Genomic DNA, 15,318 nt, shown 5'->3' with positions numbered 1-15,318 from the left:
AAAAAAACGCCGATCCCTTTGGATCTTCTATGACCATCCGATCATAAATAGGCGGTCTAGATTGGACAAGGGTGAAAGATGCATAGCATTTTTCATAAAGACTTAAATCTTTTTCCGTACATTAAGTTCCAAATGGGCGGAGATTTGCAAAAAGGACCTTTCTTTTGAGTGTTTTTTTAGGAACCTTTTGAGTGTTATTGAGTCATTCCCAGGGTGATAGGAGAAGACGACTTCCGACCGCCTTTGGCTATTTTGTATGGATCATGAATAACGGCGCCTTTGGCTGTCTGAATTGGGCGAGGGAGAAGAACGCTGTGACGGAAATTTTTAGAAAACATCCTATATTAAATAATTTACCGTACAAAATAATACCTCATAACTCCAGACGCCGAGTTCCGAGAACGGCGATACGCTGCCATCAAACAACCCAAACGGGCACGAGTAAACTTTATCTATGTGTCTGGTGACTGCTGGTAGATTGGTACTCTTCAAAGGAGCGAGGCATTTTTCTTCACATAAGTGTTAAAAGGATTTACAATTGGAAAATTGCCCTTGTCTACAGAAACAGGTGATGAACATGGCTCACAGGCATTAGCCATACACCTTTTGCATACACATTACAGTACAACAGTAACCTGACACTAATCCACGGCTCACGAGATATCAGTTGCTCACTCCTCAAGAACAAGAGAAAAAAAAATCTCAATTGCTTTGGCTCCCCATTCCTTTCCCTCCTCCAAGCGATGAAAGCACATCATCTGAATCAACCACAACCTAGAAGCCCACAAACAGAGAGTGTCGTCAACATGTGACATCTAGAAAACAAATACAGAATTGAAAGGGGAAGCCATTAAATGTAGTACTAACTTGCTGAAGGTGACTCATCAGAGATCCATGTAGCAACTTCTTGAGCCTGTCGCACTGATCCACACTGTGGCCAGCATTTTGCATCTCTTCTAGCTGACACCACAGCCTCTCGATGGCAGTGTATGGGAACCAGGTCGCTGACATATTTTTGCGGTGGAGAACGTCCACAGGTCTCTGCAGGATGGTTTCAAAGGGTGTAACTGTCAGCATGTGCTTGCAAACATCTTGCAATTGGATTTTTGAGTTTGTTGATCTATTACCGATGATGCGAATGATTCCAAGTACTCGACCAGCAAATTGGCCGCTTCTGTGTGCCGTCCATAATTTATGTACAATCTAAATAATGTAGCAGGGTCTGCCTCTGTGCCAGACATACCCCATGAAATCATCCTGCTACCAGCCTTGGTGTAACTAATAGTTCAAATGGTCAATCAGATACAAATGGAAGGTACAAATGGAAGGTCAGTGGTCAATCAGATAATAGTTGGTGTAACTATTGGAATATATACATCAGGAGATCACCTTAAACATCTGGACTAGCCAAAGTGGTAGCTCAATCTCAGGGTCTGTGTAAAGAAGTGTTTCCGCAACAATGACAGGCAACCTCGGATGCAAATCTTTGTATTTCTCCTGCAGAACAGAGATAAAAATTGTAGTTTGTGAAATTGACAGAGAAGCTCCTTCAGAACTGTCCGAGTATCATGCAATACTTCAAGATTCTCTAACAGAGAAGTTCATGTCGAAACATGAATTCGGCAATAATAAAACGGGGTAGCGCACGAGACCTAAAAGTGGATGGATGCAGAGACAAAGGATTTAGACAGGTTCAGGCCCTCTCAATGAGAGGTAATACCCTACTCCTGTTTGGGGATTTGAATCCGCCGGGTGTAGTATAGATCTGACGATCAAGTTGTCTCATGCCCCCTAGAGGGCCTCCTGCCCACCTTATATAGGATGGGGGCAGGATTACAAGATAGAAACCTTAACCAACACGGTATCGGTTTCCTAAATCTACTTTACAATCTTATCTAACCAGGACTTTAGGCCGTTCCATAATATACAGGGAAACGTAATACCCAAGTCATAATCTGTTACATATTTCATATATATAAGTTATCCCCTATAACTAGTCGGATAACCATGCCGTGTGGGTATGGGGTACCCATAATCTCCACAGTAGCCCCTGAGACCTTCACAGTCGAAAAGATAATCTTCTCTCGAACTAGATTACTCCAAAACCGAGTACTTCAATCATCTTTGCCATGGTCTCCCGAGTATTTTTACCAAATCTGAAGACTGTGGAGGGCTGAAAAATAAAGTCAGGTGCATCGACTAGATGCACCGAGTGGTTTCGATAATTGTAGTCAACCAAGCGACTTAATATTAATATGTAGCATATGCGGTGTGAATCCCTGAATAATATGATCCAAGTGATATACCGACTGCTTTGTAAAATATGATGAGTGTAACCTAAAGTTGGCTACATCATTGAAAATTCACATAGCAAAATAGCTATAAAGAAGCTTGTATGTTGTGAATAAAGAAATTTCCAAAGTATTGGGCATACGCCATGCGCACACTGCTTTAACAGATGTGCTTAAGTCCCTAGAAGACACATGGTTCCACCACACCTGGAAATATATGGCATATGTGGTATAAAATCCGAGTAAATAAACTCATAAAGGATTTACCAACCGCCTGAAAAATGACCACAATATATAATCAGCCTAAGCCATAATATTGGTCAATAAAAATGCACACTTACGTGGCAAAAAGCAATGATATTGTATCCAATCAATTGCTTAAAAACCCAAACAGCACCATGACTATATAAAAAAGCCAGCGGGGCAGCTATATAAAGCTTTACTGTTTGACACCTTTTAAGATGCATTGTACCAACTCCTAAAAAGTTGAGTAACTGCGGTATAAAAGGATTTTAAGGTATTGGGCACTTGATCACGCGCACTTTGGCCTAAGCAAAAAGTGCCTAAGTCCCTAAAAGAACGTGACAGGCCACACCTGAAAATATGGGCTGCAAACATATTAGGCCTAGGCCAAAAAATATGCCTTCGATACCCTTTAAAGGATGACACATGTAACATGCTCCCGGGTGATATAGACCATGTGATCTGAGTGATTATCCCTTATGGGATACTCCAAAATAGATATAACAATTGAATCCCGACTGGCGCAAGTATTCAGTTGATAACCCTTACGGGGAATAATAAATAGTCCAGTCTTTGAGCATATAAAATAGACCCATGATCATGAATTCATGTTGCATATATCCGGAGCAAGTCCAAATTGAAGATATAATACTTGTATTTGAGCTAGTAAGCCCCTGAGCACGTAGTCACAATTGTTCATTGATGGTAGCTGACGCAGTTGGCATAGAGACAAGACGACCAATATAGAGATAATATTGCCCAACAGAGGTGGCAAAAATATTGGTGGTAGTGAAGATAGTGATACCAATCAAAAGTGATGAAGTTGCACAGCCGTGGAGGCGAAGAAACCAGTCGGCAACAGTCAGGTCAGCCATCAATGAAGATGAAGGCGCCCAGCGATAAAGTTGTGTAGCCATGGCAGCGAAATAATCAGTCGGTGACAGACGAGGCAGATCAAAGGCGATGACGAAATCCACCAATCATGAAGATGAGGAAAATAGTCGGCGACGACAAACGTAACCGACAGTAATGATGATAAGCATCAACAGAGATGATCAAACATGATGACGAAGTTGCCTATCAATAGCAGTAGAGTAAGCTATGATAAAGAGGTTTGACAGGATGTTGATGAAGATGACGATGTCGGTGATCCAGTCAATAGCGGTGTAATAGCCGATGATAATGACGAAGACGCTCATCAGCGTTTGCATAGTAGGTCAACCGTGAAGGCGGAATAGCAAGTTGGCAAAGTCTTAGTCATCCATTAGCAACGGCGGAATGTCAGAGCTGATGAAGCAGATGTGCTGGTGATGATGTCAGTGACAATAATCCATCAAACTGTTGTAGATGCTTCACTTGGAGGAAAGTATATGCTGTTGTTCAACTCATTGAATCTGATATGAGTTGATTGGTTGATGACTCCAAACTCCCAGACATGTAAATTTAATCTTGACCTACTGCTCTGAAGCGAAGACAAAATTGATGACTCCCAGAGTTGACTTGTTGGCTGATTAATTGATTGCTTCATCTTGACATAAAGCTTGTCAAATTTTGAGCCATGTATTTGTGTAGCCCCCGACTCTTTGATTAGTTGGGAAACAACTGAACATAGAGTCGAGAATTATAGCTTCTTGTTGTCGAGTAGTCATCACTTGATTGAAGATATGTGTTGAAGATGTCCAAGTAGAAATCCTGAATATTGGAGAGCCACTTGTTGTAGTAAAATAACATGGCATTGCATGCCGAGATGTCGAGGTTCACAAAGACGTCGTGGGTGGTGAAGTAGTAAAACTTGCGAAGTAGCAACAATAGAGTTTGCCGGTGCCGAAGATAATAAAGATGAAGTCGCTCCACCATGATGACAAAGTTGTATTGCCGTAATGAAGTGAACACAAGTCGGCGGCAACAGAAGCAAACCGGTAGTGAAGACGCGCAGTTGTGAAGATAAAAGCACCAGTCGGCGGCGGCATAATCAGTCGGCGACGGAAGATGATGATGTCCATCAGTAGTGGTAGCTGTATAAACCAGACGTAGAGGCGAGGGCACTAGTCAGCAGCAGACGAGACGACCAGCGATGAAGATGGTAAGGCCAATCAACACTGGCAGAATCATGCAGCCATGGAAGTGAAGAAACCAGTCGGCAGCCATGACAAACGTAGGCAGCTTGTGTTGAAGATACTGATGCCTATTAGTAGTGACAGCGATGTAGCCAGCCGTGAAGAAGATAGCATCAGTTGGCGTTATAACAGGCCAGCCGTGCAGGCGGTGACACCAGTCAGCGGCGGATGCGGCGGCCGGTCGGTGAAGACGTAGACGCCCAATAACGGCAGCATAATAGGCCAGCCGTGCAGGCGGAAACACCAGTCGGCGGCGGTCGAGGCGGCCGGTCGGTGAAGACGTAGACGCCCAACAACGGCGGCATAAAGGCCAGCCGTGCAGGCGGAAACACCAGTCGGCAGCGGACGAGGCGGCCGGTCGGTGAAGACGTAGACGCCCAACAACGGCAGCATAAAGGCCAGCCGTGCAGGCGGAAACACCAGTCGGCAGCGGACGAGGCGGCCGGTCGGTGAAGACGTAGACGCCCAACAACGGCAGCATAAAGGCCAGCCGTGCAGGCGGAAACACCAGTCGGCGGCGGTCGAGGCGGCCGGTCGGTGAAGACGTAGACACCCAACAACGGCGGCATAAAGGCCAGCCGTGCAGGCGGAAACACCAGTCGGCAGCGGACGAGGCGGCCGGTCGGTGAAGACGTAGACGCCCAACAACGGCAGCATAATAGGCCAGCCGTGCAGGCGGAAACACCAGTCGGCGGCGGTCGAGGCGAGCCGGTGGTGACGTTCTGACTGATCCATTCCTGGAGCGTAAGAGATAAGCTTAAAGCCATGAATCCCTTTTATGCATATCTGGATCTGGATCCTGCAGAACAAACATATAGGATGAGTAGTATCTGATATAAATATAATACTCGAGAAAAAATCAAGTATTTTAAAATATTTATAAATATGTATTTCTCCTCTTGTCAATTTTGATTTCCCCGAGCAGATGACTCTGTACGTTTAAACACTCTGTCCGACTAGTCATAACCATCAAGCACCGGGAGTCGGCCTAGGCACTTCCCAAACATGCATATGAGTGACATGAGTTCGTCATTAATGGAACAAAGTTTCACGGATCAGAATTTTCTACTCGGGTACTTTTGCAATTATTAAGAGCAGAAAATAAATTTATCTCATCTCTATGCTTTTGATTTATTCCGAATAATACTTAGCACCTTGCGTTACTCGGTCCATCCAACGAGCCCCCGGGTGCTAGGAATCGGCCCAAAGGCAACCATCCATTGGCAAACCAAACGGAAAGCATAGGAAGATAGAACTCCATAACTCGATAGGTACTTTTGTACTCAGATTATGTCGCAAGCAATCAAGATAAATATTATGAAAAATATGATATAACATCTGTAGCCCCCGACTCACTACTCAATGGAAGACCAATTGGTGTAGTGAGGCAGAGGAAAAGGAAAAATATCATATAAAGAATAAAATAAATGATGACTTAGCTTTATAATATTCCCCTTGGTGATGGCAGAAGTGGCCAATGTGGGAACAAAGTCGTCCATCAATAACAATGAAGACACCAGTCGGCGGCGACGAAGGCGGTCGACGGTGAAAGCGAAGATGCCCACTAATGGCGGCATAATAGGTCAGCCGTGTAAGCGGAAACACCAGTCGACGGCAACGAAGGTGAGCCAACGGTGAGGACGTAGACGTCCAACAACGGCGGCATAATAGGCCAGCCGTGTAGGCGGAGGCACCACTCGGCGGCGACGGAGGCAGGCCGGCGGTGAAGTCGTAGACGCCCAACAGCGGCGGCATAATAGGCCAGCCGTGTAGGCGGAGGCACCACTCGGCGGCGACGGAGGCAGGCCGGCGGTGAAGTCGTAGACGCCCAACAGCGGCGGCATAATAGGCCAGCCGTGTAGGCGGAGGCACCACTCGGCGGCGACGGAGGCACGCCGGCGGTGAAGTCGTAGACGCCCAACAGCGGCGGCATAATAGGCCAGCCGTGTAGGCGGAGGCACCAATCGGCGGTGACGGAGGCAGGCCGGCGGTGAAGTCGTAGACGCCCAACAGCGGCGGCATAATAGGCCAGCCGTGTAGGCGGAGGCACCACTCGGCGGCGACGGAGGCAGGCCGGCGGTGAAGTCGTAGACGCCCAACAGCGGCGGCATAATAGGCCAGCCGTGTAGGCGGAGGCACCAATCGGCGGTGACGGAGGCAGGCCGGCGGTGAAGTCGTAGACGCCCAACAGCGGCGGCATAATAGGCCAGCCGTGTAGGCGGAGGCACCACTCGGCGGCGACGGAGGCAGGCCGGCGGTGAAGTCGTAGACGCCCAACAGCGGCGGCATAATAGGCCAGCCGTGTAGGCGGAGGCACCAATCGGCGGCGACGGAGGCAGGCCGGCGGTGAAGTCGTAGACGCCCAACAGCGGCGGCATAATAGGCCAGCCGTGTAGGCGGAGGCACCACTCGGCGGCGACGGAGGCAGGCCGGCGGTGAAGTCGTAAACGCCCAACAGCGGCGGCATAATAGGCCAGCCGTGTAGGCGGAGGCACCAATCGGCGGCGACGGAGGCAGGCCGGCGGTGAAGTCGTAGACGCCCAACAGCGGCGGCATAATAGGCCAGCCGTGTAGGTGGAGGCACCAATCGGCGGCGACGGAGGCAGGCCGGCGGTGAAGATGACGATGCCCATCAACGGTGGTGTGACCAACCGACCGTATAGGCGGGGACACCAGTCGGCGGCGACGGAGGCAGGCCGGCGGTGAAGTCGTAGACGCCCAACAGCGGCGGCATAATAGGCTAGCCGTGTAGGCAGAAACACCAGTCGGCGGCGGCGAAGGCCAGCCGGTCAGCGAAGACGTGGACGCCCATGAACGGTGGTATGACCAACCAACCGTATAGGCGAGGACACCAGTCGGCGGCGACGGAGGCAGGCCGGTGGTGAAGTCGTAGACGCCCAACAGCGGCGGCATAATAGACCAGCCGTGTAGGCGGAGGCACCACTCGGCGGCGACGGAGGCAGGCCGGCGGTGAAGTCGTAGACGCCCAACAGCGGCGGCATAATAGGCCAGCCGTGTAGGCGGAGGCACCACTCGGCGGCGACGGAGGCGGGCCGGCGGTGAAGTCGTAGACACCCAACAGCGGCGGCATAATAGACCAGCCGTGTAGGCGGAGGCACCACTCGGCGGCGACGGAGGCAGGCCGGCGGTGAAGTCGTAGACGCCCAACAGCGACGGCATAATAGGCCAGCCGTGTAGGCGGAGGCACCACTCGGCGGCGACGGAGGCAGGCCGGCGGTGAAGTCGTAGACGTCCAACAGCGGCGGCATAATAGGCCAGCCGTGTAGGCGGAGGCACCACTCGGCGGCGACGGAGGCGGGCCGGCGGTGAAGTCATAGACGCCCAACAGCGGCGGCATAATAGGCCAGCCGTGCAGGCGGAAACACCAGTCGGCGAAGGCCAGCCGGTCGGTGAAGACGTGGACGCCCATGAACAGTGGTGTGACCAACCGACCGTATAGGCGAGGACACCAGTCGGCGGCGACGGAGGCAGGCCGGTGGTGAAGTCGTAGACGCCCAACAGCGGCGGCATAATAGGCCAGCCGTGCAGGCGGAAACACCAGTCGGCGAAGGCCAGCCGGTCGGTGAAGACGTGGACGCCCATGAACGGTGGTGTGACCAACCGACCGTATAGGCGGGGACACCAGTCGGCGGCGACGGAGGCAGGCCGGCGGTGTAGATGACGATGCCCATCAACGGTGGTGTGACCAACCGACCGTATAGGCGGGGACACCAGTCGGCGGCGACGGAGGTAGGCCGGCGGTGTAGATGACGATGCCCATCAACGGTGGTGTGACCAACCGACCGTATAGGCGAGGACACCAGTCGGCGGCGACGGAGGCAGGCCGGCGGTGAAGACGATATCGCCATCAGCAACGGCAGCGGCGCACACCAACCGTGGAGGCGATGAAACCAATCGGCAGCGACGAAGGCGGCCGGCGGTACATGTATAAAATAATAGATCAAATAATAATTAGTGATCTGTGAATTAATTCTAATTTATATAAGAAAATTTAGAACGATAAACCTGGTTTGTGATCCAACTTTGATTCGAGGCCTGTCAATGGATGAACCGTAGCATGCAGCCGTGTCATGCAGCCGTGTAGACATGTAATCGTCGGTAGCACATGCACGGATTAGTTTGGAGACCACTTTGTGCATGTAATAGCTGATTTGTGTATGGATTAATTTCCTTGACCACAGATTTGACCAGGTATATTTAATTTGTATCCTGGACTTTGTGTCTTGCCGTACGTATCCGAGTAGTATTGACTTGGTGATGTACAGGCTCAACCAACGGTGATCTTCGCATGATTTTGGCGGCGGCTGCTTGCTGATTGCTTCAAATCATGCCCTGGTGACGAAACCGACGGACCAACAGATATGGCAGCATTGTAGCGACGGATTTGATCTCACTGACGGAGGTAAAATTGACGGTAACAAGCTGGTTGTAGATCGATTCGATCGGTGATTAATCTCCTGGTTGATTGACCAGATCCAGATAGAATTTTTGGCGACGAAGACCCTGCCCTTTTGTTGAGAGGATCACGGCCAAAGACAAGAGTAGCACCGATGATGCCGGCACAAAGTTCCATCGCACTTCTCGACGGAAAACTCGACGCAGCCCCTACCTGGCGCGCCAACTGTCGAAACATGAATTCGGCAATAATAAAACGGGGTAGCGCACGAGACCTAAAAGTGGATGGATGCAGAGACAAAGGATTTAGACAGGTTCAGGCCCTCTCAATGAGAGGTAATACCCTACTCCTGTTTGGGGATTTGAATCCGCCGGGTGTAGTATAGATCTGACGATCAAGTTGTCTCATGCCCCCTAGAGGGCCTCCTGCCCACCTTATATAGGATGGGGGGCAGGATTACAAGATAGAAACCTTAACCAACACGGTATCGATTTCCTAAATCTACTTTACAATCTTATCAAACCAGGACTTTAGGCCGTTCCATAATATACAGGGAAACGTAATACCCAAGTCATAATCTGTTACATATTTCATATATATAAGTTATCCCCTATAACTAGTCGGATAACCATGCCGTGTGGGTATGGGGTACCCATAATCTCCACAGTTCATTTCAGAGAAACATTAAATATAGGAAAAAGCAAAGAGCACAGACCAAATATATTTCAAGAGTCTCCCAATGGCAACTCCCCTGGGATTGATGAGCCATGGCAATACTGTTACCATTGCCATTACGGGCAGCATCATCGGAAGATGGCAGCAGTAAATTCTTCCGACGCAAGTATGCATTAGGTCGTCGCCGATTGCGCAATAACTGAAACTGAAGCGTTAAATTAGATGGAGAAGGCACGGCGGGCGGCAATGGCGCGGCGGCAACAAACAATTAATCGAGAGTTCGCACCTGCATTGGTACAAGCGCTTCGGCTCGCCAAAACGCGGCGTCCTCGGAGGAGATGCCGCAGCGGCGGAGGCGACCGGGGGGAGGAGGTAGTCCAGCGGCGGCGGGGAGGAAGTCCTCCTCGTACCTGGCTGTGCCCAACAACTCCCGCACCAACTCAATCAGCAGATTACCCTCGGCTGGAGGAGGACGGTGGAGGTCAGTGATCTCGCCTCCGGCCGCGGCAGTGGCGGCAGGCGGCGACACCGCGGCCGCCGGTGATCCGCGCCACCACGCCGACGCCGTGGTGCCTGACCACCCCCCGCATTGCTTCTCTTGGTTTCAAATCAAATGGGGAGGGGGACGAAATGGTTGCGTGTGAAAAGAAAAAGAAAAAATACAGCCAAATATAAGGCGGTTGGAAGCTAAGAATAAACCTCCTTTTTTAGTTTTTTTTGGCAGTATAAGTCCCCGGGATTTCATTCTCGTGTCTTATGCTTTACAAATACAACTAGTATGGTGGCCCGCGCAAATTGCGCGGCTAGCATCATTATATTTTCTCTCATATAATAACATATATGTTTTCTCATTATATTATTAAAATATATTACAATGATAACATAATTTTAAATTTTGCAATAACTTTACGAAACTACTAATGTGTAATATTCATATTGTATTTTATATACGTGTTAGTTATTAATTATTTTTAATATCAAAATTTAGTTATTTGTAAATTATATATATTCCTATATGGACTCTATACTCGTCTTTTAATATTTCTTTTTTTTTAATTCTGAATGTTTATTATTTCTAATTGTATTTCTATGTGGATTCTAAACTCATCTTTCAATATTCTTTACTTTTTAATTTCAAATTTTAGTTACTTCTAAATTGTATTCCTATATTGACTTTAAACTCTTCTTCCCATGTTTTTCTTAATTTCGAATTTTAGTTGTTTGTAAATTGTATTTTTATACGGACTCTAAACTCTACTTTTGATTTTACTATGTTTATTTCGAATTTTAGTTAGTTTTAAATTCCTTTATGGACTCTATACTCTACTTATAATATTTTTTAATTCCAAAATTCTTTTTTTTATTAATTGTATTTCTATGTGGACTCTATACTATACTTTTAATATTCCTTATTTTTAATTCCGAATTTCTATTATTTCCTAATTGTATTTCTATATGAACTCTATACTCTACTTCTAATATTTCTTATTTTTAATTCTGATTTTCAGTTCTTTCCTAATTGTATTTCTATATGGACTCTAGTCTCCTCTTGTAATATTTTTTATTTTTTAATTCCGAATTTCAATTATTTCTAAATTGTATTTCTATATGGATTCTAGTCTCCTCTTCTAATATTCCTTATTTTTTAATTCCGAATTTTAGTTATTTCTAAATTGTATTTCTATATGGACTCTATTTTTTCTTTTTCTCCGATTAATGGGAGAATTTTTAGGTCATGAGAGCGAACGTGGAGGCTCCTTTTTATTCCGAATTTTAGTTAGTTTTAAATTCCTATATGAACTCTATACTCTACTTCTAATATTCCTTATTTTTAATTCCGAATTTCAGTTATTTCCTAATTGTATTTCTATATGGACTCTAGTCACCTCTTCTAATATTCCTTATTTTTTAATTCTGAATTTCTATTTTTTTCTTAATTGTATTTCTATATGACTCTATACTCTACTTCTAATATTTCTTATTTTTAATTCCGAATTTCTATTATTTTTTAATTGTATTTCTATATGGACTCTATGTTCTACTTCTAATATTCCTTATTTTTAATTCCGAATTTTAGTTCTTTCCTAATTGTATTTCTATATGGACTCTAGTCTCCTCTTCTAATATTCCTTATTTTTTAATTCCGAATTTCAACTATTTCTAAATTGTATTTCTATATGGACTCTAGTCTCCTTTTCTAATATTCCTTATTTTTTAATTCCGAATTTCAGCTATTTCTAAATTGTATTTCTATATGGACACTGCTTTTTCTTTTTCTCCGATTAATGTGAGAATTTATAGGCCTTGAGAGCGAACGTGGAGGCTCCTTTTTCTATTCCTTTAATAATATAATAGATAGAGACAATGTACCGCTTTTTTTTTTGTTTATTATATAATATAGTCTAATTAGTGCTTCTACAGTTTGCCAACTGACCTATCGATTACTAGAGATATTACTATGTACTCTTTTACCATCATTACTTTTTATGTAATCAATGAGAAGATATGTCTTCAATAACTATAATCGTGGTTGTTCATAGCCCTTCTTTTACATGAATCAATAGGAGACGTCTCATTATGCCATTCTCAACCCAATGACTAGGATGGTGTCCATAGCATTAAATAAGCTGTCACCTAGGATGAAAAATGATGTGGCAAGTGAATAAATGAGGAAAGAGAAGGAAATCATGTCTTGCATGAGACATAATTTCTACACAACATCTAAGACATCATGTGAGATAAGTAGCATTAAATTGAAGCATAGAATAGTGGTGTTTGCATTGAAAGAGTAATGTCTAGTACTAGTTTCTTGATGATGTGGAGTTTATGAAAACCATGTCTAGTGTCATGGGTTGGGAATAGCCTTAGTGGTTACATGGTTCTATCTCACTAGTAGTTACATGGTAAAAGAGTAATCTATAGATCATTCATAAGCCTGTTCAGATCTTAAAGCATGTATAAGTTTAGAAAGTGAGGTCAGAGGCAGAGTGACATTATGTACCACTTTCTTTGCCTCTCTAGTATAAACCTTCACAAGTACAGAGCAATGAACATTTAGATAGCACACATCTTAAAGCACACCAACATTCCAGATTTTAGGTGCAAGTGCATATGCTTTTCTATATACACACACATATTCATGATTCTCATGAAAGTATGATTTGGTTGGATACAGCATAGTACCAGTACTCAAGGGGCTGATCAGTACTGTAGGAGGATGGGTTGCTCTCTTCATGATTTGTCTGGACAATATAAAATATCAGGGACCAAAGAGCGAAACTTCAGAGATTACATTAGCAACATATGGGATACTTCTACGTCAGAAGGATACTGAAATACTGTAATGTCTGAACTTGTCTGAACATTATAAACTCTCATATCTGAGTTTTTCTTATTCTTTTTTTTTTTTTGGATCAAAGCATTACGCCGAGCCTTCATTGAAATCATAACAGGGTACATGATGTTTTTGCTGGGGATTCCAGCTTTCTAAAAGAACAGACCAAAACACAACATACTCTTTTTGATCGTTAACATTCAGGTACAGAACAGAACAAGCATTACAGGGGCACAGGCGCCCAGCAACCTGAAAATCTTCTTCTCGACCCCTTCCAGATTCCTCATTTCTGCTGAAACAGGGCCCAAAATCTTCTGTATGCGCTTCATTTTGGGAAATTCTCTTATTCTGCTCTTCCATGTGTGACACCAAGTACAAAACAATATCTGGTGGTACTGCAACCATTGCCACTGAGCACCGCTGCTTCTGGGAGCAGTAGTAGTTCACCGAGACTACACTGTGAGTCTGCGACTACAACTTCATCCCCTGTACCCTCGAAAACAAAACAGCAATGTAGAGAAATTAGGATAATAGGGTACCTCTATTTCCAAGTGGGGGTATTGATTTCAATTCTGATTACTAATTTGTGAAAGAGGTAGAACAAAACTGCTCGCTGTACATGGAAATTATTGCTGGCCGAACATGGAGTAACCATGTACTAGTTCTTGGCTTCTTGCACATCAACATGCATGCCCATGCAGGAAATTACTGCCAGATGATGTTTCCAACCTTGTACACATTCATCTGAAGAGATTGCCTGCAAACATCAAGGGCACAGAAATTCATCAATGAACCAATTCACCACCTTTTTTTCTTTTGCATCAAACTATGCTTCAATGCGTCAAACAAGAAGAGATGGACGAAAAATCATACTTGTATTCCATATAAGCAAATAACACACACATGAAAAATCTTCAAATATCTTACAAATACCCAAGATCGTATGTTAGGAAGTCTTAAGGCCACTGCATATATATCTGTTTGTTGAGCTGATAAAGGCAACTGCTGCCTTCAGCAATCATGCAAAGGAAGCATAACAAAAAATTCTCAGAAACACGATGGTATTTGAAACTTCAATGTTAAAACAAGGGGAAAATAACTTTAAATGTTCCATAGGAAGCACGATGCCATTGGAATCTTTAAGTTTTATGTAGCCAAAACCATAAAATTAGTAACACTGTTGATAGGATGGGAATATTGGTGCGTGAGAACATGACTAATGATGACGGTACGCAGGACATCTGATATCTTCCCAATTTATGGATAGCATATACAGTAAGCAGTTTGAATAATATCGTAAAAGGGAAATCTGTGTGCATCCTGGTGTTCTAAGGATACTGCAAGTGAAACAGTTGTTCTGCATGCATTTTAGCAAGAAATATGTTGAAACATCAGGAGGCAGGAACATAGTTCCCTTATAAAACGTGAATCAAAACATCTTCAACTCTTTAAAACATAAGCTCATTCTCCTCTCGGGAAAAAGGAGAACATAGCATTGAGGACAGCACGAGGAAAATTGAAAAGTAAGAAAAAAACATACTTATGATTGTGTCTTCAGATGCATCAGTTTATTATGCTTATATCTTAATACCGGGTAATTACTCCGATTACCTTACCCCTCTGCCCCTTCTTTTAAGGAGGTTCCAGAGCACCCAGTCACAGCTCGTCGCAAGAAAGGATTGATGGTCGAGTCCCCATGCATGAAGTCAGTGAATTTGAGTGAACTGACCGAACTACAAATCGACATACTCGAGGAAGCGTTGTGTTAAGATGCTTTTTTGTTAAGATAGCCTAATAATATGTGAAGAGCATCACTCTAGAGCCTCTTTGCTGTAGAAAATAAAATGATAAAAACCATGTAAATATAAACCTGTATACTTAAATTCCTCTACCTAGCTTTCTTTTGCATGAACCACACCTTAATTGAATATCAAATCAGAGTACAATTTGTTAATGATTGTTCCAAGAAAACCAGATAATATGAGTTTAATGTCCTAAGAAAAAAGGGCTAATGAACATACCTTTGACACATGCTAAGAGGCAGCAGAGTTTTTATGTGTCTAGGTGCCATGCATATAACTAGATAATAAGTGCATTCCAAATAAAGCAGAAGTGTACATCATATTCTCTGCACACCTAATCATAGTCCCTGCCAATTGGTTAACATCCTTTTCCCCGCGAGAGCATGGAAGAAAATATGAAAATTATTCGCTACCATGCATCGACAAGTACCTGCCAAAG

The 15,318-nt window shown here is 44.8% G+C and overlaps 1 protein-coding gene and 1 long non-coding RNA gene across 2 annotated transcripts; both read right to left on the bottom strand.

Moving 5' to 3' along the window:
• Positions 1-479: 479 nt before the first annotated feature.
• On the bottom strand, positions 480-10,333 carry LOC107276917 (nuclear pore complex protein NUP160). Its single transcript, XM_066307186.1, has 7 exons — positions 10,239-10,333; positions 10,030-10,153; positions 9,784-9,948; positions 1,387-1,497; positions 1,128-1,274; positions 868-1,041; positions 480-774 (listed from the first exon to the last, which is right to left on the bottom strand). Exons 1-7 carry the CDS (start codon positions 10,331-10,333, stop codon positions 703-705), a joined length of 888 nt encoding a protein of 295 aa, XP_066163283.1. The 3' UTR covers positions 480-702.
• Positions 10,334-13,128: 2,795 nt separating this feature from the next.
• Positions 13,129-15,001, bottom strand: LOC107278305 (uncharacterized). The gene is made up of 3 exons (XR_010739693.1): positions 14,694-15,001; positions 13,697-13,834; positions 13,129-13,563 (listed from the first exon to the last, which is right to left on the bottom strand). It is a non-coding gene; the product is annotated as an uncharacterized lncRNA (long non-coding RNA).
• Between the last annotated feature and the right edge of the window lie 317 nt (positions 15,002-15,318).

This window comes from Oryza sativa, chromosome 2 (assembly GCF_034140825.1).
Source record: "Oryza sativa Japonica Group chromosome 2, ASM3414082v1".
Taxonomy (NCBI): Eukaryota; Viridiplantae; Streptophyta; class Magnoliopsida; order Poales; family Poaceae; genus Oryza; species Oryza sativa.
This window is presented reverse-complemented; position numbering and strand designations above follow the sequence as displayed.

Coding starts and splice junctions, on each gene's coding strand:
- LOC107276917 (XM_066307186.1), bottom strand. CDS start 10,333: ATGCGGGGGGTGGTCAGGCACCACGGCGTCGGCGTGGTGGCGCGGATC. Junction 1,498..9,783: donor AGACTCTTGAAATATATTTG/GTCTGTGCTCTT, acceptor TCTGTTCTGCAG/GAGAAATACAAAGATTTGCA. Junction 1,042..1,127: donor TGGAATCATTCGCATCATCG/GTAATAGATCAA, acceptor ACCATCCTGCAG/AGACCTGTGGACGTTCTCCA.